We start from the raw sequence: 25,809 nt of genomic DNA, 5'->3' as shown, positions 1-25,809 counted from the left end.
GTCATAAATAGAGACCGGATTTCTGCCGTATTGCACATATTGTTTGCTTGCGTTTTGCGTCTTCTAGATCAGTGGACGGCAAACTCGTCATCCAAAAGAGCCAAATATAAACAAAAATACAAAATTGAAGTTTATTCAGAGCCATTTTTTAAACTTGAGCTTTGCTTTAGTAGACATTTTTATGGAAATAATTAGAATTAAAAGTACACTCTCGAGCTTGCCTTTGCTGAATATGTCTTAGTTTAATTAACAGTGCATTAAATAAAACTTGGTATCATTCTTATATAAAGATATTTATTTAAAAATATAACAAGTTAAATAATATAAAAGGTATCCTTAAAAAAAAACTTCAAATATTCCACTAATGAGAACAATGGCCTTGCATTTCCCTGGAAAGTAGGGTTAAGTCAGGTTTGTATGTTGTTTTTAATTTTAGGCATGATTCCAAGTTCTCATCGATAAGCCAATTTCTTAATCTACTCTTGATAAAGTTCATGCTTGAAAACGATTGTTCGCATAAACATGTAAACCCAAATAAGGAAAGAACAGCAAACGCTAGTTTCTTCAGTTGATCATCATCATCCAGGTGTTAAAAAACAACATATCCTCCCTCGACAGATCTTTTAAAGCAGACCATTTGTGCTGTAAACTTAATTCACATTTATTTTTCACCAGTAGCTGAAAATCGGTATAAAGACGCTCGAATTTTGAACTCCAAAATTCTTTATTTTTTAAATTCAACAACTGCATTTCAAAGCTGCCATTATCAATATTAAAGGGCAAAAAATTAATTTATGTTACCGTGGCATTCAGAGGTTTTTTTAAACAAAGGCTAGCGTCGCTTTGTTGTTCCTAAAGTCTTTGAACCTGATGAGCAAATTCTTCAGGAAATGTCTGAGCACATAGTGATGAATAATACAATGGTAACTAAGTATCTCGTGATTAATTTTTCCTTTAAAAATAGCGACAATCCCATTTTTTGCACCTGTAATATTTTTCGCTCCGTGTCTGCACTAAACATTTAGTGAAAGAGCCAGAGCCAAGAAGTCAAAGAGCCGCGGTTTGCCGACCACTGTTCTAGATCATTTATTAATCTGTAACGATGAGCTAGATTATCGACCTGCTGGAAACGAAGTTTTTTCGGAGGATCTACGGAAGAGGTCAACACAGAGAAAAACTTCCTTTCTGTTTTCGCCAAGCTTTCTACAGTTTTTATACTGTACTTCAGGGTCTGTTTTATTATCATATTTAAAATAAAATAAAAAAATTAAAAACATGAAAAACAATTTGCACAAAAATTGAAATATCTTACTTAAACCTTAATGTGGAAATAAAAAGACATGGTGTTTTGGGCGCAGAAGTACATTACTTTTTTTGGTGCTCAGCATCTAAACATTATTTAAATTGAATAAATTAATAATTAAAAATTAAACCTCATAAAAGTCTAAAAAACTAGTAAAAACCTTCCTTTCTTTGTTTTCAGGTACATGCGATCACAGTGTGTTTCTTATACTTACATATATACAATTAACTTATCTTACATTTAAATTACTATACACTAAGGTCACAGATCAAAAAACAAAAAACAAACCCTCTTCGACGAGAGGAACAAAGGCTACGGGATAAACTCGTATATATTTTGCCTTCAATTCGGCGCATTCGTTTTCACTAAAGATGAATTGCGCCAAGAACCTAATCAGTAGGGTGTTAGGTCTAAGTAATATTAAATTTTTGGAAGAAAATATAAAAATAATTTTCAATTTACTTAAAAATAACCATTACCCGGTGGAACTAATCAATGAACTAATTACTGAATTTAAGCATTGTCAATTTAATGTAAATAATGTCAATGTCGAAATGAAAAATAACTCTGTAAATGTTGAAAATGAATTTCCAAACCAAAATGCGATTGTACCACAAATCAAAATAGTAAACAACGGGGTGGCAAAACCTACTTTTTTTCAGGTCTATCACGTATATACCTGAAGTGTCCCAAAAATTAAAAAGGCACTTCAAGCACAAAGTTGGGGATGTAGGAATTGCTTGTAAGTCTAAGAACAACCTAAATATATTACATGCAAATCTAAAAACAAAAGAACCAATCGGATCACTTTGCAATGTCAACTATGTAGGTCAAACAAAGCAATAATTGTATGCACGGTTGAACCAACACAGGTTGGATTGCGACAATAAGAAAAAGATATCGGGACTTGCTACCCATGCGTTAAACAGTAATCACTTTTTCAAGTTCGACTCCCCGAAAATCTTGTCCGGGGAGTCGAACTTGGAAAGATTACTGACCGAAAAAGTATATATCAGTGTCACCCCAAATACTTGTAATCTACAAACCGATAGTTGGGATCCATTTCGGTCTATGCAGGCCTCCTAAACGAATACTAAAATTCAAAGCAAAGGAGGGAAATGAGAACGTCGCCCTAGTGGCGGAATCTATTAACCGGGGGAGAAAAAACGAGTTTATCCCAAAGCCTTTGTTCCTCTCGTCGAAGAGGGTTTGTTTTTTTGTGTTTTTTGATCTGTGATCTTAGTGTATAGTAATTTAAATGTAAGATAAGTTAATTGTATATATGTATGTATAAGAAACACACTGTGATCGCATGTACCTGAAAACAAAGAAAGGAAGGTTTTTACTAGTTTTTTAGACTTTTATGAGGTAACCTTTTCTCGACCACGTTTTTTTAATTTTTATTGTACTTATAGTTGTAATTTTTAATTATTAATTTATTTAATTTAAATAATGTTTAGATGCTGAGAACCAAAAAAAAGTAATGTACTTCTGTGACCAAAACACCATGTCTTTTTATTTCCCCATTAAGGTTTAAGTAAGATATTTCAATTTTTGTGCAAATTGTTTTTCATGTTTTTAATTGTTTTTTTGTTTTTTTTATATGATAATAAAACAGGCCCTGAAGATGACAATATAAAAACTGTCGAAAGCTCGGCGAAAACCGAAAGTAAGTTTTTCTCTCTGCTGACCTCTTCCGTAGATCCTCCGAAAAAACTTCATTCATTAATCTGTTTCATGATACGAGGAAACATATTCTCAAGATATATTTGGCACAAAATTGCACATTTGAATCGTTTGGAGTGAAATTGCACGCATTCGGTTTTTATTGCTCAAAATTGCACAAATGATAAAATTTCATATCATTTATCTTATTTTTTTAAAAAGAAGAAAACTGAATTAAAATTTTATTAAAAATTACAATAATATTTTTATAAAACGCGTTTTATTTTTTCACTTGCAATTAAAAGGGTAAATAACATTACCGACGATGTATTAATTTGACGATGTATCAAATCGGAACAAAACGTAATTCGCAATGTTATCCAGTTTGGCAAGTTACGGAGACCTTATCCTAGAAATCGTTTCATCAAAAAAGCCTTTCTTCTCTTATTTTTTATTACTGAAAGCTCAATTTTCAATCTATAACGAAATTTCGTACACGGCATAATTATAGGGGATGACAGAAATTCTCAAATTGGCTTACACTGCAAATCTGTAAAGTCTTTTATTTATTGTATTATTTTGGAAGCGATGGGGGACAGGGTTAAGTGTAGTACTGTTTAAAAAAGTTTAAGGAATCAATTAAAAATTAAAATCAATCCGTCTTAAAAATAAAAAATATTCCTAATTCACCAACAATTACGTCCGATTTAACAGTATCTCTTCAAGGTTGAAATCCAGAAAGCTCTCATTAAATCCACAGATTGAAGCTATTGAAACTGTTCGAAAGAGGATATAAATTGAGAACGACAAGGTGAAAAAAACTTTGACTACATTCGTTTAAAACAATTCAATTTTCTTACGTTATTTATTTATTTATTATGAAGTTTTTATTTATACATTGCGTCCCTAAATTTTCATGCATTACGAACTACTTTTTTATTAAAACAAAAACATACCTTTTCATATTTATTCTGATTCAAACAATGTTAGATAACTTTTACATGTAATAATATTGTTAATCTAACTCAAAACGCATTTTAGGAGTTATACAGGGTGTTGGGCTACTCGAGTGACAAACTCTGCCCGTAGATTCTACATTCAAAATGGAATCAAAAAGTCCTAATTAACTATGGCCCAAATCTCAGCAGTTTCGGGGTTATTCCACTTTTTCTGATTTTTTAAGATTTCACGACCTTCCTTCAAATAAACGATTAAAGTTGCAGTCGTGTTGGTAAATAAGTGAACACATGCACTATTTCGGTTTCGAATGTAAATTTAAAAAAAAGTTTAATAAATTCATTCAAAATTACCTTAAGTAAATTTTTTTTAAATCTTTTTTTTAATTTCCTCTCCTCCATCAATTTATTCATCTTTGAAAAAAAGTAACTAAAAATGAAATTACACCATTCAAAAGGATATTAAATGGAGTTCGTTTTCTGAAATTTGCTAGTCTCTAGATTTGGATATAGTAGTTTAGAATCACCATAGTAAGTGTTTCAACTTTAAAAAACAATTTTTTTCAAAGTTCTCCCTACTAAATCGCTTATTTCACGAACGTTTACGAGGTTAGTATTGATCACATCTTATTGGAAATTTAACGTAATTTTTTATGGTATCGACGGATTTGTTCAAACCTTTTAGTTTTGGAGTTATCATTGTTTATTTGAAGCAAGGTCGTGATATCTTAAAAAATCAGAAAAAGTGAAATAACTCCGAAACTGATGAGATTAGGACCATAGTTAATAGCACTTTTTGGTTCCTTTTTGAATGTAGAATCTACTAGCTAAGTTTGTAACAAGTATCCGAACACCCTGTATATATGTTTTTATACATTTTGAAGTTTTTACTGTTTTTGGTACCTTTGCAGGGGAAATCGCTTGAATGCAAAGATGGTTTTGAAATAGAAATCAAATGATAATAGTTAGGTAACTGGACATAAGATAAGTTAATTGAACGTAGAACATGCTACAATTTCTATAAGTAAAGTTAACAATGCTTTTCCAAAAAAAAGTCTCGGGGTTTTTCTGTTTTGCCTTACTTCCTGCCAGACGAGCCCTAATTAAACTCACATGTAGGTTTTACCTCTCAAAAATAGTTTAAAGATTAAAAATTACCAAATATATCCGACTGTCTTGTACTAACGTTATTATATGTTATGTTATTTAATTTAACCTCACAAATTCATAAGTATAATAACAATAAGAACATGATATAACAAAATAAGATGAACAATTTTATGCCATTCATTGCATTACGCATAGCACGTGTATAGGGTACATTATTCATGCTAAACTTTTGTCTTAATGATATTTATTAACCGACAAAACTGTTTTAAAAATAGGTACATGAAAAAAAGAAGTAAATTAAGGAATAATGGTTCCGTTAGGACCAATTAATTACATGAGGAAATTCAAAAAAGAGGTTGGTATCCTCGTGAAATCAAATTTGTCCCCATAAAAGCCGGTGTTGCCCAGATAAGAAAAGGCATTCAGGGACTTTGGCTAATTTCTGTCAAAAGAAGGTAGCAGGCCATTGTGACATAAACAGGAGACTATTTGGCGCCACTCCTCGCCTCCCACGCCCATATCTCTCCTCGGACGTTTAAAGGACACTATTGTCGCTGTGGCAGGTAAGGGTCCGGCTAAACAGGGGAATATACGGGCTGAGGTTTCCAGAATGTCTAAGGTTTAAAGCCACTCGAGGAGGAGGAGGCAGCATTTAGCCGTTAAGCGGCCCCCTTCTGGCTAGTTTCTTTATAGCGGCGACTCACACGGTAGGGGCGGAAGCTATTCTGAGAAAGTCTAGGCCGATTCCCATTTGTCATCATTTCGGAATGATCCGTATCACAGCGAGGGTTACAAATTAATGAAAGAAATGAAAAGTTTGCCCAAAGAAAACATTACCATAGAAATGAAGAAAAGGAGGAAAACAGTGCATACCGTAGATAATGAAAAAGTCTGGAAAAGCGTACACGCCATAAATAATGAAGAAACGGCGGAAAAGAGTAAATACCATAAATATTGGAGAAAAGGCGGCAAAAGAGTACACCATATATAATGAACAAAAACAAAAGACACTAAAAGAGCACATACCATTGGAAAATGAACAAAAGGCGGGAAAAAGAATACATCATATATAATGAACAAAAGGCGGGAAAAAGAATACATCATATATAATGAACAAAAACAAAAGACGGTAAAAGAGTACATACCATTGGGTAATGAATAAAAGGCAGGAAAAGAGTACATATCATAGATAATGAACAAAAACAAAATGCGGGAAAAACAATATACCATATATAATGAGCAAAAACAAAAGACGGTAGAAGAGTACATACCACTGGATAATGAACAAAAGGCGGGAAAAAGAATACATCATATATAATGAACAAAAACAAAAGACGGTAAAAGAGTACATATCATAGAAGATTTACACCATATAATTTCTCACTGTACTAACCAAACAGAAGATTGGGTCTTCAATCTCTGTGAAGAGGTAATGCAGTTTATCTCAGAGGTGGGGGTTCCAATTTGAAGAAAAAATATGAAGAGAAGCCGAGAAGATTTTTGAAATAAATGAGTAATTTTATGTGAAAAAATCTATTATTGTTAAAATATGAATTTAAAACTGTGTATTTATGGTAATTAAAAATGTATTTATATTTTAGATCTACCAATTTTTGATTTTTTACTATTATTTATACGATGGTTATTTAAAAACATACTTATGTTATTGATATATTATTTTATGTATGCTGAATAAGGTTTTTGAGTCAATAAAAAAATCCAATCGGGACAAAACAGAACATTAAGACAAGTGAACACATTAACGAGCCTAAAAGGAGCATGAATATTTTAAGCAGAATTAAAAAAAAAAAAAGTACTTCAGTAGAAAGGCCAGCTGACTGACACCGTATGAAGAAATAAATTCACAAATTAAATTAATATAAATACATTTGTAGAAGCAGAGTAGCCTCACGTCCGATTTGATCTTTGAACATGGAAACACGGTTTAGTAATAATCCAAATCTAAATTGATACTCGTTAGATGCTACCAATCATTACGCTGTTATATATGGAGCGGAAATCCAATTACACAAGCCTAAATGGATTAAAGTTCCAACCCTTCTGTTAATAACGATCACGCTGAAATACAAACATATAGTAGATTCAACATAATAAAAAAATCTTTATGTGAGGTATCGGTTGAGATAAAAAAGTCAGTGTCACGAGCGGGATTCGAACTCACGACCTTCGGCTAAATACACCGCTGCTCTACTACTTGAGCTATCGTGACTTCGATCCACTCGGACACTAATTTCCCATATCAACCCAACCTTTCGAATTTTCCTCCTTTTGCCATTTTTCAAATTCCTTTTTTTATCTCAACCAATATCTTACATAAAGATTAATTAATGAAAGATGTTATTCGGTCAATCGGACCACGAAATCTAATGAATTTAATAATAAAAGAACTTCACAAAGCCAAAACACTGCCCACTATATCAATGGCAACAATAGGTAACTAAAGGTAGATAGTACACTAATTCACTAGATGTTGAATCATTGAGAGCGGACAGCGTATAAAAGAGGCCTGTTAGAGATTTATCTGAATGGACGACCGCCTACGACATTCATGGGAAAACGTTTGCAAGAGATGCCGAGATGCTAATCTCCGTGTGTACATTCCGAAAGAGTCCATGTCCTCTTCGAAGTGGGATTGACCACACGCATGCTTAGATGAATGAATCGAGCGCGGGTGCCATCAATGGGCTTTTGGTAATCCCTGTGAGCATTGCTCTAGACCTAGAGAGAGGAAGGAAAACCGGGGCAAAGCGGCCAGGTAGCCGGCTACCCCGGCGGGAGCAAACAATTTCATGGCTGGCCTCCTCTCCCCACTGCCAGAATCGCCGGGTTATTTACCACGGATAATGCACATCTTATGAGTCCACTCGAAACCGATTCTATTATGCTCTTCTGAAAGATTCCCTCGTCTTCTGGGAACAGTCACAATAAGTTCTTAACTGCTAGCTACTGTGATGGTAATTTAGTTGAAATTTTAGACAATTTAAACAATGTCTATTCTTTGTGTCCTCCAAATATCAACGATTTTTTTAAATAAAATTTTCTGGTCAAATTTTATTTTCACTATTAATACATTGCTTGGAATTTTTTTTTCAAACCGTTGGAGCTCAACAGTTCAAGGTTTGTCGTGTTTTGGTGGAATCTCGTGTATTTTTCCAAATCACTCAAATTTTTAAAGCAGTACAACGTTCAGCTCCATAAATCTAGCGTAGTATTTCGGCACAAGTATTAAGTCAGCAATTTAACGATTTATACAGTAATGATGTATCACCATTTGTGTCATCAATACTGAATATATGTATTACATATGAATATTATCGTAGTTAATTAATTAGTTAATATTATATTAGTTATATATATACATATTTTACGATATGTACGATACATACGATTTAATTATTATTTGGAGATTGTGTCAAACTTATGATTTAATGACACATTAACAATAATATTTTTATAATATCCATATATAAATATTATCGTTAATGCGTCATTAAATCATAAGTTTGACACAATCTCCAAATAATCATTAAATCGTAAGTTGATGTTATATACACTGACTTCTCCAAGGCCTTGGTTGATCACACGGTGTATTTCAAAGAATTTGGCTTTAGTAATATTATGCTTCTATACTTCCACAGTTTTCTAAAAAAATCGTCTTCAAAGAGTTCGAATCAAGTCTATCTATCCCTCTAAATTTGAAGTTAATTCTGGCGTACCTCAGGGACCACACTTAGGTCCAGTTCTATTTCTACTCTTCAATGACTCATCTTTATCAATGACCTTCCTTCTACTCTTCATTTTAAGATATGCAGACTATCTAAATTATTTCACCCCACATCTAATATAGATGATTGTCTTACTCTTCAGCATTCAATAGGCAATTTAGGTAAATGGAGCTAACAAAATAACATGTCTTTGAACTTGGACAAACGTTCTAATATCACAAACTCACTTAATAAGACTATCCGGCATTAAACATTTAGGAATTAACATTCAACCTTCACATAGAAACCATTTGCAAAAGTTCATACAAACTAGTATTCCTTTACTTCCATGACTTCACAGAAACCACTTCTCCATACTGTCTTTACACTTCAATAGCCCGTCCAGTTCTAGAGTATGCTAGTTCTGTTTAGGCCGCACATACCAATATCAACATCTAAATGTTATGATGGATTAAAAATTACAAGTGAAATTCCTGAAATTAGACTCCTTCCGCAACTAATCAAGTTCTTTACGTTTTATTAATTTAGGTGACGTCGAATCCAGCGGCCCTGCATTAGAACCTGACAAAATTACAAATCGATTTTTTTTTAAAACACCGGCACCCCGAAGGTACAAATAACCAAATAACCTCGTTGTTGAAAGACCCCCGCAAAAAAAATTTAATTTAGATGCGCTCCATGCAAAAGGAAATATGTTCGATTTATATTGATAAAAATTATTTATTCTCGTCCTTGTTAATAGCAATATTGACCCCCGGATTTGCTTCATACCTTACTTGTCAAATCCCATCTGTCCACACCGGCAGTAAAACAGTACTATACCATCATTTACCTTCTCACTTTCTCACATACAGAATGATGGATATGCTGTTCAATATGCTACCCAATAGCATACGTATTAGCATATTATATATACGATACATAGGTGTTGTTTTTTGCTCTGCAATAAATATCGTTGATAAAATCCTTAGACATCGTTGGGATGATCCTTAAAACGGGTTTAGAAATAAGAGTTCAGTTTTTATTATTTTTAATTGGACTGACCCGGCCATTGTTTAATACAAACCACAACCATATTGACATGCATAATTTTTAATAGGATTGATACACGAGATCAAGTTGAACTAGTCGACAGGCTTCATTCGCTGACTCTCAAATCTCGACTCAACCGGCAGTTCACAATCGAAAAAAAAACATACTTTTATGAAGTTTTTTTTATACTTTTGATATTTCCTTAGTTTTAGAAAGTTTTTCTATATATTTTGACCAATTTTTAACAAGATTGATACACGAGATCAAGTTGAACTAGTCGACAGGCTTCATTCGCTAACTCGCAACTCTCGACTCAACCAGTAGTTCAAAATCGAAAAACCGGAAATAAACATACTTGTACGAAATGTTTTTAGACTTTTGATATTTCCTTAGTTTTAGAAAGTTGTTCTATATATTTTATTATGTTATGATGATTACCAGATTGCTGAAACTCATTGCAGTTAAGAAAACGTTATTTTTACGATCCACGATGACGTTGGATGGTGTGTTTTGCAGATTTAATTCCTGAAGATGCACTTTGAACTTTGACATCTTAGTGACGTGGAAATTTACATCAACGTTTACCAAGATATTTGGTTGCCCAGAGGATCTAGACAGGTGTTTTCTCGATATATTATTTGACTGTTGTTTGGATTGATGAGGAAGACTCCTTATAGTAGTTTTTCCTCGGCGATATCCTGGTCGATGATTTTTAAACGTTCTCCGTCGTGATTAAGATGCGGTTCAACTCCGAGTCGGAGTCTGTGTATGTGTCTCCCTTGAAAAATTGTGGGAGAGGGTCTAATATAGCCTCTGTAGAGTTGCTGAGTCTGCAGGATCTATTATGATGACAGAAGCAGCCGTTGCGGATGTAACTTATATATGTATGTATATAAACACACATATATTATATACGTGTGATGTGTGTGTGTGTGTGTGTGTGTGTGTGTGTGTGTGTGTGTGTGTGTGTGTGTGTGTGTGTGTGTGTGTGTGTGTGTGTGTGTGTGTGATCTGAGGATTTTATCAATGTTATTTACTGCAGAGCAAAAAACATGATGAGAGTTTCGAGTTTTTCCATTATCTGTAGCTAAAAGTTGAGTTTTAGGAGAGCGATGTTGGTTTAGCCCACCCTGAACGCCGTATACAGGGTCGCCTTTTTAGACGGCCCGACTGAATTTCTTTTGCACCGATAAAAACTATCTAAAAACTTGAATACTAAATACGAATTTTTTAGTTTTTCGACAACGTTACCTAGAACGAATAGAAAACACTAAAGTAGGAGCTCAAATTAATTTTTGGAAAAACAAATTCTGTTTTTTAGCCCATGTTATTTATGAGTAATTATTTATTTATATTATTTATTATACCACAATCCAATTACAAATATAGAAAACAACAAAAAATAAAATGTGATCTCCATCTAAAAGCATGGAAATTTATTGATTTTGTCAATGTTTTACAAATACAAATTTTTCCACATATTTTATGAAAAACAACACACCTATAGTATTAATTAATTAATCTTTATGTAAGGTATTGGTTGTGATAAAAAAGTCAGTGTCATGAGCGGAGGGCCATTGAAAAATGGCAAAAAGGAGGGAAAATTCGAAAGGTGGGTTGAGATGGGAAGTTGGTGTCCGAGTGGATCGAAGTCACAATAGCTCAAGTGGTAGAGCAGAGGCATATTTAGCCGAAGGTTAGGGTTCGAATCCCGCTCGTGCCACTGACTTTTTCACCTCAACCAATACCTTACATAAAGATTAATTATTTGAATAATGTCACTCGGTCAATCGGACCATTAACTTTAATATATAGTATTAAAAGTGAAGATGAAACTCCTAGTTGTTTTTCATGTGATGGGGTACTTATTGAATGTCTCAACCTCTTTCTTCATTTTACATTTTATTACCTACATATATGTATTTCGGGACCATACCGTTCCCCTTCACAAGATTTGAAAAGAGGTACCGGTATCGGTCCCGAACTAGGCAATAAAACGTGAAACGAAGAAAGGGTCTAAAGCCATGTTAAGATTCTTATAATTTATTAATGATGAGAGTAGATAACTAAGGAAAGGTATATATAATATGGGTCTGTATCATTGGGGAATTCGGACAATATTGTTTAAGGGATCATGTAGAAGATGGTTTTGTTATGTGGAATATAATGGGAACTCGGAAGGATATGCGACATAATTGATAAGAGGGATTCTTCATTTATACGAATTATGTAATTTATGGAAAAGAACCAGCTCATTTTGTTGCCGTCTCACTTGCAATGACTGTACATTGACCTTATGGTTATGATATTAAGTTGCTAGGCTAGTTGTTATGCTTTTGGTGTGAATAATTAAGAATTCACATGAGGTGACACATTCTGTCATGAGGCGGTCAAAAATTAGCTCTTTAACTTTTTTATTATAAGGAAAATGTTTATTTATTTATTTACAACAACTTGACAAATTAAATTGGGTTTAAACTACTGGCTCAAGACTAAATTGTTTGTCATTGCATTCGTACAAAACCCATTGTCGGTTCGAAGTCGGTGGAACATAATTGTGAACGATTTTTAAAGGTCCCAGCGCTTCTTCAGCTTTGTGGGGTCAAGTGCCTGGGAGGGCTTCCTTCCCGCCTATTGTTGTGTGTTTTTCTCCAGCAAACGACTATCATATGTTAACATAAAGGACCCTTCCAGCCTTCTGATTTCCGCCCCAAGACAGGTTTTCTTTTTCCCCTTGAAATGTACATCAATTAAACAACCCCCTTGTTAATAATAATTTGTCGACCAAAAGGATAAAAAAGGGCGACATTTTTAAATTTTTAACTCTCATCATAATTTTGTATTTTCGTTTATAGTACTTTATTTTAAAAGTCAGAAACATGGCCAATTAATGCTTACATCGAGAGATACATCGAAAAATAGGACAGTAACAAGTATTAAAACAGTCGGTTCGCCTTAAAAATGCAAAACGTAGAAGAGAGTGCACATAGCAACAAGGAGGCGCCGACCTGTCACCCGGACTTTACAAGTTTGGAAGGCCTTCCGACCTGAAAACTAGGGTGGCGACCGACTCCTTTCTCTATTAATTGCAATGCCCACACACAAGAGCACAACGGCCATACTCAACAATTTGTCCACTCTGGCTCAGGTACGATGGGCGCCTTCGTTATCTGTCAAAAATAGAGATATTGGGTGTGGTCCTCGCTCTTTCACGCGAGGAACGTATCATCAGTCTAGATCTTAAGGACAATATAATTGAGAAAATGCTTTCTCGGAATGTCCCGGTGAAAAAAGGGTTAACCGCACTAATTTTCCATCCTGTACAAACGACCGACTCCTAAGTAACAATCGTATACGAACTTCCCTACTTTTGACCAGAGAATTTAAGAATAAACAATAAATGACACAAGAGGTCGTAAATTTCTACAGAATATCATTTTATAAATATAATCATTTTTTAATGAGTAGTTAAGAAAGAAAACCAATACAAATGTGCCACTCAATTTATTCAGTTTCATAGAAATTTAGGATTACCATTAGTACTGATATAAAGTATTGAAAGAAACACCGATCTACAATTTTGTTTTTAAAAAATATGCATGATTTGCGTAAATGTAAAAAGGTAGGCTTTTTGGATTTACTAATGATACGGAAATAAAGTACATTATCTAATGTCAACCTTTTTGTTTATTAAATTCAATAGTTTTCGTGGTCCGCTTGACCAAATAATATCTTTCAATTAATTAATCTGTATTTAAGGTATTGGTTGAGATAAAAAAATCAGTGTCACAAGAGGGGTTCGAATCCGAAACTTCGAAACTTTTTGTTTATTATTTGGAGATCGTGAGATGCGGTCTGGTGTGACGTAGGTTTTAGAAAAAGATTTTCTTTATCGTGCCAACGTTTCGATCTTTATTGAGATCATCTTCAGGGCTCGCAGCACGATAAAGTAAATCTTTTTCTAAAACCTACATCCCACCAGACCGCATCTCACGATCTCCCAATAATCATTCACTATCGGTCACTAAACACCACAATTTTTTTTTCGAGGGGTCGCAACAGCAGAATAAACCCTCAAACCCTCAAGTGCCGGTGTTTTTGAGAAAAAAACTCATTTCTAAGAATGTTGGGTTCGAATGCAGGGCCGCTGGATTCGCACCCGGGACCTTTACCTTACAGTGATGAGCGCCGTGTCCAACGCCTAAACCGTTGCGGCCACCGACGCCCCCAATGTCAACCTTAAACACTGAAATCCCTAAAATACCATAGTAATGGTAATGATTTTCTGACAATCACGTCTTCTATGTAGCGAAAAAAAATTTGATAAAATTTTCGCTGTCCTGTTCTAAAGGTTCTTGGTCGTAGTATTCATTATTGTTTAAAGTACAGGTAAACTCTGATTGACAGAACGTTTGCTAAACAGTTGGTAAAGGTAAAATGAGTGCAGCAAAGAATATTACACTCATTGCAACATGACCTTTGAGAGACCGAGGACGTTGGGAAGTTACATATAACACAATATGCCCACGCGAAAATATTGTTAAACAAAAATAAATATGCGGCACGATGCAACTATACTACGAGTTTAAGGTCCTTAAAGGTTCTCAGAACTTTTCCCTTTTTCTGTTGAACAATTTCACTTCATGCTGGGTAAAATCAAAGATGGTATTTACAAAGAATCATACAACCGAAATCTGTACCCTATAACACCCAATGAAAAACTGATATTGCGTTGTGTAAGTAACTATCATTATTATTGTACAGTTTGAAATTCGGTTGTTTTGCATTTGGAAACAATCTAATAAATATTCAATAAAACCAAGAATAGTAAAAAGTATGTGCATCAAATTAATTTTGATGGAATTTATAAATAATAATAAAATAATATAAAATAATAAAATACAATTGGTATAAAAACCGAAATACTGCATGGTTACATTACTTGTAAAAAATTTCATCTCCATGTTGATGACCGAAGTTTTTGGGGGTTGTTTTTTTTTACCTTACCCCCCAAAAAAATAAATAAATAAATAAAAAGGTTCAGCCATTTTCGTCTGTTTTATCACACACTTTACTATTGTATTGACAACGAAAAGCTACTTTTCTATCTCTATTTTCATGAATAATAAATTAACGCGATTACAACGGCAGCACTAAAAAAAACCCTATAATCTACATTGTAAAAACGAAATTCTCTTTAACGAAATATTTAATATTTTTAACGAAATTTTAGCAAGAAAGTGGGAAGCGAAATCGCTTTTTAAAAAAGTGTGTGTTTTAAACTATTAAGAAGAAATAAATTTAAAGGACACTTTCTATTTTTTAATTTAGATTGAACACTTCTTATCAAATTGAAACTATAATGGTAGTGAATTTTAATTGATTTCCTAACGAAGAAAATAGGGAGCGCCGGTGGCAGTAACGATTAAGTTGAAAAATTGAAGACAACCACCATTTTCACAACTTGAAAAACATGGAGAAAGGGCAGTTTTATGAAGCACAATTGGCAGACGTTATAAATTAGCTGCCATCTTACAAATAGCTTCCCAGCTATTATTCAGAGGCATAAGAGGATGATCCAGTGAAGATTCCATGTCCGGGGTTTCTAGAGTAGCGTAAAAAGACACCTTAAATAAGGAAGGACTTGTAGAGTATAGTATTTCGAGGTCCTCACAGCGGACAAAACAAGACATCGGACCGGTCACAACACAAATCCATTTCAACGAATTCTTCATCTACATCTAGTTAGAAAAGCGAAATCAAGCATAAAATTCTTAAATACATTTATATCTTTCTACTGCTCACTGGTTGACAAAATAATCGCTTTTTACTTTGTAAACTAGGATTTTATTCAAACAAATACAAACGCTAAAAACAAAATTTATATCTTACTCACCTGTAATCAAGTAATTATATTTATTTATATCGTTTTGTATTATTACACATACACCTCAAATCAAATATCCTTACTTTGTTTTTGAATTTTAATAATTTGATAACTATATTCTATAAACTTCCGTGGAGAGCTCTACAGAATAACACAATTGCTGAGAAATGACTTTCCTTCTTTTAGAGATTATCTTTAAATTTCATTAAGATCAAAAATTTACTAGTTATTCCACGCAAAAAATCAAAACCGTTCTCACGTGTGATTTGTTGATCTTAAGCAGAAAATATTAAAGACTTTATGGTAAGAAAGTTCGAAGAGCGGCTTGTTTAAAAGACAGCCCCTAAAAAGGATGAAGGCAGTAAAGGTGTAAGGGACATATAAAAGGAACCAGGTTCATTCATAAACCCGAAATGAGAGTGGGGCTCGACAGTTTTAATAGAGCGACCTTTCAGATTTCGTAGAAAAACGACAACAAAAATCAACCATAAGAATGTTAAATTTAAATTGTAAAAACTCACTTTTTTCTTGGTGCCAGTTTAGGAGTGGACGGAGTATTCACTGAAAAAAAAAATATGAATTTAATGCTCACAGTAAAATTTAAATAAAATAATTCCTGTGATATAAGGACTTAACGTCCAACTACCATCCATTAGTGTCACGGACAAGGAAACGGAACACACATTAAATAAAATTGAAAGTTTGGATAAATTAATTGTAAAGTGATAAAATATAAGAATAAATGAATATAATAATTAATTCTGGTGTTCGTATTGGTGGTGATGGGAATATCGGTCAATGGTTGTTGGAAAGAAAACGACTTCGAATCTTTGTTATTGTTGTTTTCTTTCCAACAACCATTGACCGATATTCCCATCACCACCGATACGAACACCACAATTATATTCAACGGTCATCACAAGTTACATAATAATTAATGTTCTAGAAAAATGAAAAAGGAACTATATTAATGACGTGAACTATAGGCCGCTAACATTTCAAAGAAGTTCGCTAGTACGGAAAAGAAAGTACTATAACATTTTGAATTCGCTAAAAGCCATTGGTGAGAGCCATAACAAATAAATTAAATAAATAAAAACTCTTTTTTTTAATAAATAAAAAACTTGCAGCCACACGGTAACAAGTTTTTTCGGCCCTTTCTTCCTTTTACAAGGCAACTTGCCCCAACTCGATTTTAATACGGCTGATATTTTCCTTATATATGTGATTTTCCGTTGTCCACAAACATTCGGCATATTGCATTCGGCTCACAGTAATCTTTAGGTTTTATGTCTAACTTTGAAGATGAACCGTTTTGAGTACTGACGGTCATATCTCGAAATTCTACGCTTGGTAAAATTTATTAATAAATGAATGCTGATGATGAGCTTTATAGCCCGAAACGATATCTGTAAATAAATCAAACTGTCGCGGAATACCTGGTTTCCTTCAACCTTAATATTCTATCTCAATGAATAAATAAAAAAGGAAAATAAATACAAGATTCTAGCATGGATATCGGTAATGAGGATCCCTCCTCGGGCCAAGTAAAAAGTAAACAATGTCTATAAATTTAGCAAATCGATGACCTTGCCAATGTTTTTGTAAATGGAACATATTAAGGAGTGAATACATTTGCGAACTATAAATACACAAAATTAGCATGGAGCCCAACTCGTAACGTTAGTAATTAACTAATTAGTTATTAATAGTTACAATTGGTAATTAGTAATTAATTCAATTAAGTTATTAAGAAGTAACTGAATGACGTTTGAAATAAATAAAATTTGGACTTTTTTTAAACCCTAATAAATCTTAAACAACAAACTCTACAATAAAAATGTCCGAAATAAAATCTTCGCACAAGTCATAGAATTTAATTCAATATTCAAAATGATACCTTCTCATTTGAAAAAAAATTGCTGAGCCCTGGGTACGTATCGTACGTTGAAAAAAAAATTTGACTTCAAATTCAGATTCTACGTAAAAATTATGTAAAGACCAATTATGTATTTTTTATAATTATTTCCAAACCAAAGAAATAAAAGGGTAGAAGTTAATAAATAATGGTACACAGAATTTCGACTGGAGCTGAACGAAGAGAAAATTTACGGCGTTACCACTAGGCTAAGCCATCACAACTCCAACGGTTCGGCGCTGTAGTTTTACCGACCATGGTTTTCATGTTTTCTTTCAATTGCCCCTCTATATAATAAACTGTTTACGTTTGTTGAATTATTCTTTTGTACGAACCATCCCTAAAATGTGGTTAAAAATTCAAAATCATTACGCCAGCAGAAATCACTCTTCATTACCTATCTTCGATCAGGCCTGAGCATTTAATGAAAAAGACCGACATATAAAAGTAATAGATGTAGTAATTAATTGGAAGTGATTCACAACGAAAAATTGGAGCACTCCCAACTGATGAATGTTATTTGATAGTCAAAACAATAAAAAAATCGATTTATACTGAATAATCAATTTCCCTTAACCAACCGATCGACAAAAATTGTAAACAATGCTTACTTATGCTTCAACTGATGTCTATTTACATCGTGCACCAGTCTTTCTTATAGTTGGAATTATCGAAGAAAATATGCTTATTGTATATAAACAATAAACTGAAATATTGACTAAAAGTCTCAGAACGTATTAATGACGTAACATATTCAATAACGTGTGAACAACTGTAATAATTAAATAAAGATGTAAGACTAAAAAAGTATAAAACGCCCAGTCGAAATAACGGACTAGATCCCAAAAATAATCACAAGTCGCCGGTTAAGAAAACATAAGGTACTTAGCCATATGTAACTTACCAGTAAAACACTGGGGCGTTATGCTCTTTAATCGGGCTCTCACCGTGACATTCAAGGGAACAGTCTTGTTCCGAATGAGAAATTAGCCGTTTATAACGTCGAAAGAAAGTTTTAGTCTTCAACGAAATTAATTGATTCTGTTTATCCATCTCTACCATCCAGCTTTTCGTAATTTCATTGGTAAATTGTAAAGTAGATTGTTGTTGAAACTACAATCTATTTTATTAAGACATTAAATACCAATATAATACTGGCAGAAGTATTTTTAGAAAATTTTGAAGATCTGTTCAACCGGCACAGGGTCACTTAATGGGTCTGTCGCCACTCGTGTTGTTTTAAGTTATTCAAACGCGTTTCGGCATTGCGCCATCTTCAGTGAGGAACACAAAATTTTGAACAGAAATACTTCCCCGAAATTATGGCAAAACAAATCACACACATATACTGATACGTATACAACATACTCCCAATAGTAAACATCAACAACAACAATAGCGTAAACTTCATACTGACCGACTGAATTCACTACACAAAAACATAAAATGCACCGCAGAAAATGAAACAACCTACATTATAAATATCCAACAACACAGAAAACCAACAGCAACTGACAATATCATACAAGCAGACTCAAACCACCCAACCCGACACAAAATGGCAGCACTGAAATATATGATAGAGATAGAATGAGAGTGAGAGAGAGACAGTATTTTTTAATCACAAAATGTCTTTTTCCTGAGGCTTTAACATGTCATTTCAGACATGAACTTATGCTCATCTGCTGAATTTACTCAAGTAAATTAAGAAATACAACAATACATTTGATTTCATCAAATTAATATGCTAAGTAAACTATCAAATAAATTAAATGATTTATTTAATAAATATATAAATAAATAAAAATAATCAACTGCAATATGTTACAGCAAAGCAATATGATAATTAATTTTTTAAATAAATAAACAGTTAAATAATTAAATAAATAAATAGTTACAATATATCCCCAGCATACCTAATACAATAATTTAAAAAGCAACGTACAATTAATATTTAAATTATATTATTAAATTATTTCTATATCTTAATTCTTGCTTGACAAATTGAAATAGGGTACATCGATTTTTCTAATTAGGTTTGCCAAATATTCCTGGTAGTTCAGTTTAACCTTAAGAAACGAGTTTAATCGGAACTCTTTTAGTATTGGGCCTGTAAGAAAAAAGTACAAACTAACTAATTCCACAAATTAAGCATAAATACAGCGCTAAAATCCAGGAAAAAATAGGAAAATTACTAAGACAAAATATCGACAGACATATATGGACTAACTAGAAAAACGGAATAACACACGAATGTGGAGTCAAATACATCGTACAGACAGGAAGAAAAATTAAAGACAGATAGAAGGAACATATCAAATTATTTAGGGGCAACAAAGGAAAATCGAATTACGCGACCCACCAAATAGAAAACAATTAAGAACCATCGCCAATGCAAACAATTATGAAAGTACTACACAGCGTAAAAAAGGACAAAACGAAGATATTAAAAACTTAGAAATATGCAAACAGAACACATTGAACATTAAAAAATTCATAAATTCACAAATTAACAATAACTCACAAACATCATTTACACCTTTTAAAATATTACACAAATTAAAAGGATCGAAGATCAAAAAGACCGACTAAAACAACTTTAAAAAAAACTTAATCCATCAATCACACATAGCTCCACACACAATCCACGAAAACCTCGCACTACAAAAATCATCCAAACACTGAAGATGAAACGCGCCTGACTGGTAAAAATCAAGGAGGATAGAAAGACCAAGATGGCAGACAATCAAACATAGGTTTATCACCCCCCAGACCACAGGATCACACTACTAATATAATATCCCTATGGTTTTTTTATACTCTAAAGTATAATTTTCTAAATAATTATAATTGGATTTGCTTTGTTTTTACCTTTTGTAATTTTCTTTAAAAAATAAATAAATCGTCACGTACAGATTGACAACACAAATAGAAATTCCAACAACGTAAGAAATTGTAAAAACTGAACATTTGACCGAAACGGAAGGAAAAGAACAGGCCAAATACAATTTTGGCATACAGAAAAAATGTCAAAATGTTATAATGTAAACTGTGACTTTCCTTCGCCAATTCCTTCGGAGAGACGCCGTTACGCGAAAGCGCCGATATTGGAGATAGGCAAAGTTCCACCTTTGAACCCATACTACTACTGGAACTTAACGGTCGAGAGCAAATAAATGTAGAGGTTGGCAGAATAAGATTTCTCAGAAAGCCTCATTTCCGAAAGAAACCTTCTACTGGAAGTCTAGCCGAGGACGCTGAGACAGTGCCTGTTTGGAACAGTCGGTTTGAGAACAAATGCGCCTAAGCATTCTGATCGATAGAGGATCTGGAATGATAAATTTAGTATATTTTTAAACAATTATCCATCGAAAAATCAAACAGTCCAAGAAAAGAAAAGTGCTACGATCTTATCTTAAAAACATCGATTTATTTTTAAATGGTTATCAAAATATGATGAGCAAACGTTATACAATTTTCACTTTCTCCGTTAAGTGATCAGAAATTCAGAAAGCGTATGTCAACATAACTGTACTGAAAGTAAAATGGCATTGCGATCTCCGAGCGGTTGGGGGTGATGAGGCGGGATAAACAATCGGCATCTCACCTGTCCGTTCGAACCCCACCTCGGTGTAGAAAATCAGTTAATGTTTTTTATTCTCGTTTTACAACCAAGTGGGGTGGTAGCACGTGCTATTTAGCCGTTAGGAGGATGATCCACTCGCTCGGACAAAAAAAAAAACTAACGCGCTTAGATCACATTAACGATGAAAAAATGTACAAATATTTTTTACGTACGAGAATCGCCCTTTGGACAAGTATGGCGGTTTTAACACTGAACCTTGGGAGAACTGTGATTCTTTCACACCGAAGCTGAAACAAATTAGCGATCGATTGACATCTTGTCTTGACCAGAGAGGTGTTTTTATTTTGTCAGTGATTGTACAGTCGTTATACATAAAACTGTTGGGCCAATCAACACAGGAGGATCGATATGTAGGTTGTATAAATATATTGTGAAACCCCGCGAAAGGAATCTTAAAACCTGAGCAATTATGGCCGAAACATATTTTTCACATGAGTAAGTATAACAAGAAAGGAATACCATTACTTTTTAAAAAGGATAGTTCCTACTCACAGTAAGTTGTTTTGCAACGATCCGGNTTCACTTTGGCAATTCATGTCGAGAGACGTGGTTGTAGAAGTGAATTGAACACCGCACTCACTCCATCATTTATCATTTCTAGGAATACCATTGTTCAGAAAAATGTGAACAATTTTATGGTTTACACTAAAACTGTAAGTGTCGGAGTTCCGCTTGACGGGGCCGACATATGCCCCCTGTACGGCTTTTCAGCCAGTCTATGGAAATGAATCAACGGTTGAGACCGATCGTTAACACAACCTAGCAATTTATTTCTTGTAGTATTACCAGATAGGTATAACGATTTTCGGGTAGACTTCCAAGTTAAAAAAAAGCCCTTCTCCTAAGGCATGCCGATTCTCGACAGGTAGGCATACACAGGTAAAATCTGAGAATTCGAGAAAACAACACATGTCACATTTCCATTTCAGAAATTCCATTGCCAGTTGGCTCGGATTGCGGCATATGCTGCTGAAATTGGAGAGATAAACCGTTTTCCAACTAATTTCCCTTAAGCAAAAAGACAGATCGAGTGTTAAGTATGTATTCCAAGTGAACAAGTGTAGAAAAATAGGGCCTAGTGAATATGTTGTTCTAAAGCCTACACGAATAAGAACATTGACCACATTGTTTTTAAAATTAACTAGTTTCGTGGTCCGCTTGACCAATTAATTAAGGTTTTCAGTTGAGATAAAAAAGTCAATGGCACGAGCGGGATTCGAACCCACGATCTTCGTCTTGATACGCCGCTGCTCTACCACTTGAGCTATCGTGACCTCGATCCACTCGGACACCAAAAAAGGTGTGGTTGAGATGGGAAGTTGGTGTCCGAGTGGATCGAGGTCACGATAGCTCAAGTGGTAGAACAGCGGCTTATCAAGCCGAAGATGGTGGGTTCGAATCCCGCTCGTGCCACTGACTTTTTATATCAACTGAAAACCTTAATTAATTGTTTTTAAAAACCAATTTGGCTTCCGATCATGACATTAACTGAAGAAAGCAGTCTATTAATTTTTGAGAGTCTTCAAAAGTCTAATTTCCAAATCGGTACGAATTCCCCAGCTACGTGTTTCAGTAGCTACCCAAAAAACATCATTTTTCGTTCATGTTTATAATTCATGAAATACAACACTCGAGGCACCCCAAGATTTACATAGTTCATAGTGCATTATTTAACATGACGTCATACGACACAGATTTTTATTATAGTGTGAATGAACATCAAATTTATAAAAGACTTATTGGTTATTGTTGTTGTTTTTTAAATATAAATTGTGGTATTTGTTAAAAAACATTTTGTTAAATAAAATCTTGGATATTTCGGGGATTTACATATCATCAGCAACAACAAATTCTATTTTTAAATAAATATAATAATTTTCAATAGAAAAACAAGATTTTACTTTAACTTACCTTATTTTTTATATAACTTTTCTTAATTTTTAGTTTTATTAAAAGATTTTAGGCCATTGTGCATATATAATGTAGGTTGTTAATGTAAAAAAATCTAATATTCTTAATATTTAATTATTTCCTTTCACAAAATGTTTAATTGCCGACAAGGCCCCCATGGCCAAAACTGGAAGAAAGTTGCCTATTATTCATTTAGTGCGCAGTATGTTAAGGGATTTTTTATTTTAGGAATCTAATTTTTTAGTATTCTTTATACTATTTCTTATAAAAATAAATTAATTAATCAATTTAACCCATCTTCGTGATGTTGATTTTTAATTTGACTAATAAAAACAGACAAATAATAGTGCCGGTCACATTGGTTGTCTAAGGACCATGAAATGTTAGGCTTTATTAAGCCTAAGTGGACATTTTTGAGTTTCTAGTATCGTGAGACATCAGAACTTTCACTATGTAGGAGTAGTGAAGCTTAAGCGTATACATCTACCTAAATTCATGTTGGTCTATAAATACATTTGACAGCCATAACACAGAATTGCATGACATATCTCATTAAAAATATTACACTTGACTACAATAGTTTATTGAAGTATGAAGGTATGTGTTATTTAGAGCTATTATATTACTAATTTCTTGGTCCGCTTGACCAATTAATTGTAAGCTATTTTATTATATTACTATATGTATTTTATAATTAGTTAGTTATTACAATAAGGACATTTGGTTGTAATCAGTTTTTTGCATAAGATTTTTTTACTTTTTTATATAACTGTTATTATACATGTGTCANATAAGATCTGCCTTTTAAAAGTTTTTTTAATATAAAACATGTGGTTTTTCACAATTGGGTATATGTTTTGAGCTGTTTATATGTTTTTTAAAAAACGCTGTTATTTATTTTTTATAGTTTGCTATGGTTTTTAAGTTGATTTCCGATTGTTTTTATTTAGAATATTTTATATGTAGTTTTCTTACATTTTTAATTTTACAGTGAGTTTTAAGATCTTCATAATTGACACTGTTGCTAACCATGTATTTATGCCTTAAAAAAATGCTTTATGTATTTTAATAAGTGTAAAATCAAACCTAAGTTCCGCAAACCCATGTTATTTTATTCATTCAAAGGACGCCCAACAATAATCATAATCAAAGTCATCATAATCATCGCATAATCCGGATCGTTAAAAACAACTTACTGTGAGTAGGGACTATCTTTTTAAAAGCATAGAACACCGCACTCACTCCACAATTCATCATTTCTATTAGTTCATGTCGAAAGACTGGTTGTGGAACTCCTTCAACCTGATGATGAGCTATAAGCTCGAAATCCGGATCGTTAAAAACAACTTACTGTGAGTAGGAACTATCTTTTTAAACGGATTAAAAAGGATACCCTAATTCCCTGGAACAACGTAATTGGGGGGTGTGGTTAGATAGATTCTAAGCTAATTTAAACTCGTCACGCCAACTTAGTAACAAAACAACTGCGGTTCTTCATAGGCTATTCAACTTGTTTACAAATGGTTGTCTTAAATATTATAAACAAAAATTTTATTTATTCAGGAAGTTAGATTACATATGACCGACCTAAACAGCTTATGTTGTTTCTCTATGAGTTTTCGTTGGTCAATGGCCGTTTAGCTTACAGAGACCATGCCCTATTTATCCAGAGCGTCCTCGAACGGCCTTCTAACTGACACCAAGGGTAAAAAAGCAGACAATCCAGTAGTTCATGGACGAGTCCACTATGAACTAGTTTCAACAAGCGACCCTTCCCCTAGACAGAGCTAGCCGTGAGAAAAGTCAATGTCTGACTGTTCAAAGGATCTGGCTCGAGCCGGGGGAGGAGATAATAAATAAACTCAATACGCACAAATTATTCTAGATCGGATGAGCAGCATGTAAAACTTTTAAAAATTGAGTAACATAAATGATATTTTCTTTGTGCCGGGGAACTCGGTTGTTCCCATAGAATTCCAATAAATTGATCTAGAAATATTATTTAGACGAGTTACTGGTTTAGAGTTTATTTATTTATTTATTTTTTTTGTAACAACGGTTTTCTTATATTGTAGTAAGTCCACATAATAGTGACTACTCTTTACCGCGTAAGTAAATTGCTTTGGAATGCATGAATGCGATTAGAACTTTTCGTCAACAATCAACTAAGAATTGGTAATAGGCAATGTTATTAATAGTTGATTGATTAATTCACTTTCTTTGTTTTATTAAACAAGCTTGTTAAATCTCTTTTCGACCCGTTGTTCAATTGTTAAATATTAATGAATTTTTTTCATCCACAAATTCTATTGTAATCCCTTTTCTATTCAGCCCCTAGCATTAAAAAAAGAAGAGCAAGATGCCACGGCCACTAACGAAATTTAACTAACCCTCATACAGTACAATATAATATAGTACATTACATAATAACTTTACGAATGATTGATCTAATTAACGAGAATAATTAATGTGATTCGATATATGAGGAATATCATTTTAAATCATTACATTTTCCGTTAGTCGGTAGAACGGGTTGATGTTGAAGGAGAGGAGATTGAGTTTCTCAATCAAAGAGGACAGATACCCTGGACAGGGAGGCGATTACGCCATTTTCGAAGCCTTGAGGCGACAGAAT

At 33.5% G+C, this 25,809-nt stretch overlaps 1 protein-coding gene across 1 annotated transcript in view; it reads right to left on the bottom strand.

Annotated features, from left to right (window-relative positions):
• The window catches only part of LOC106673069 (M-phase inducer phosphatase-like), a 124,416-nt gene that overhangs the window by 75,522 nt on the left and 23,085 nt on the right, over positions 1-25,809 (bottom strand). Inside the window, exon 3 of the mRNA XM_014405008.2 lies at positions 16,221-16,260. Within this exon, the coding sequence (XP_014260494.1) occupies positions 16,221-16,260 (40 nt within the window). The remainder of the gene's footprint in view (positions 1-16,220; positions 16,261-25,809) is intronic.

Source organism: Cimex lectularius, unplaced genomic scaffold, assembly GCF_000648675.2.
Source record: "Cimex lectularius strain Harlan isolate CLEC.00 unplaced genomic scaffold, Clec_2.1 scaffold99, whole genome shotgun sequence".
NCBI lineage: Eukaryota > Metazoa > Arthropoda > Insecta > Hemiptera > Cimicidae > Cimex > Cimex lectularius.
Note: the sequence above shows the minus strand (reverse complement) of the source record. Positions and strands in the feature narration are given on the sequence as shown.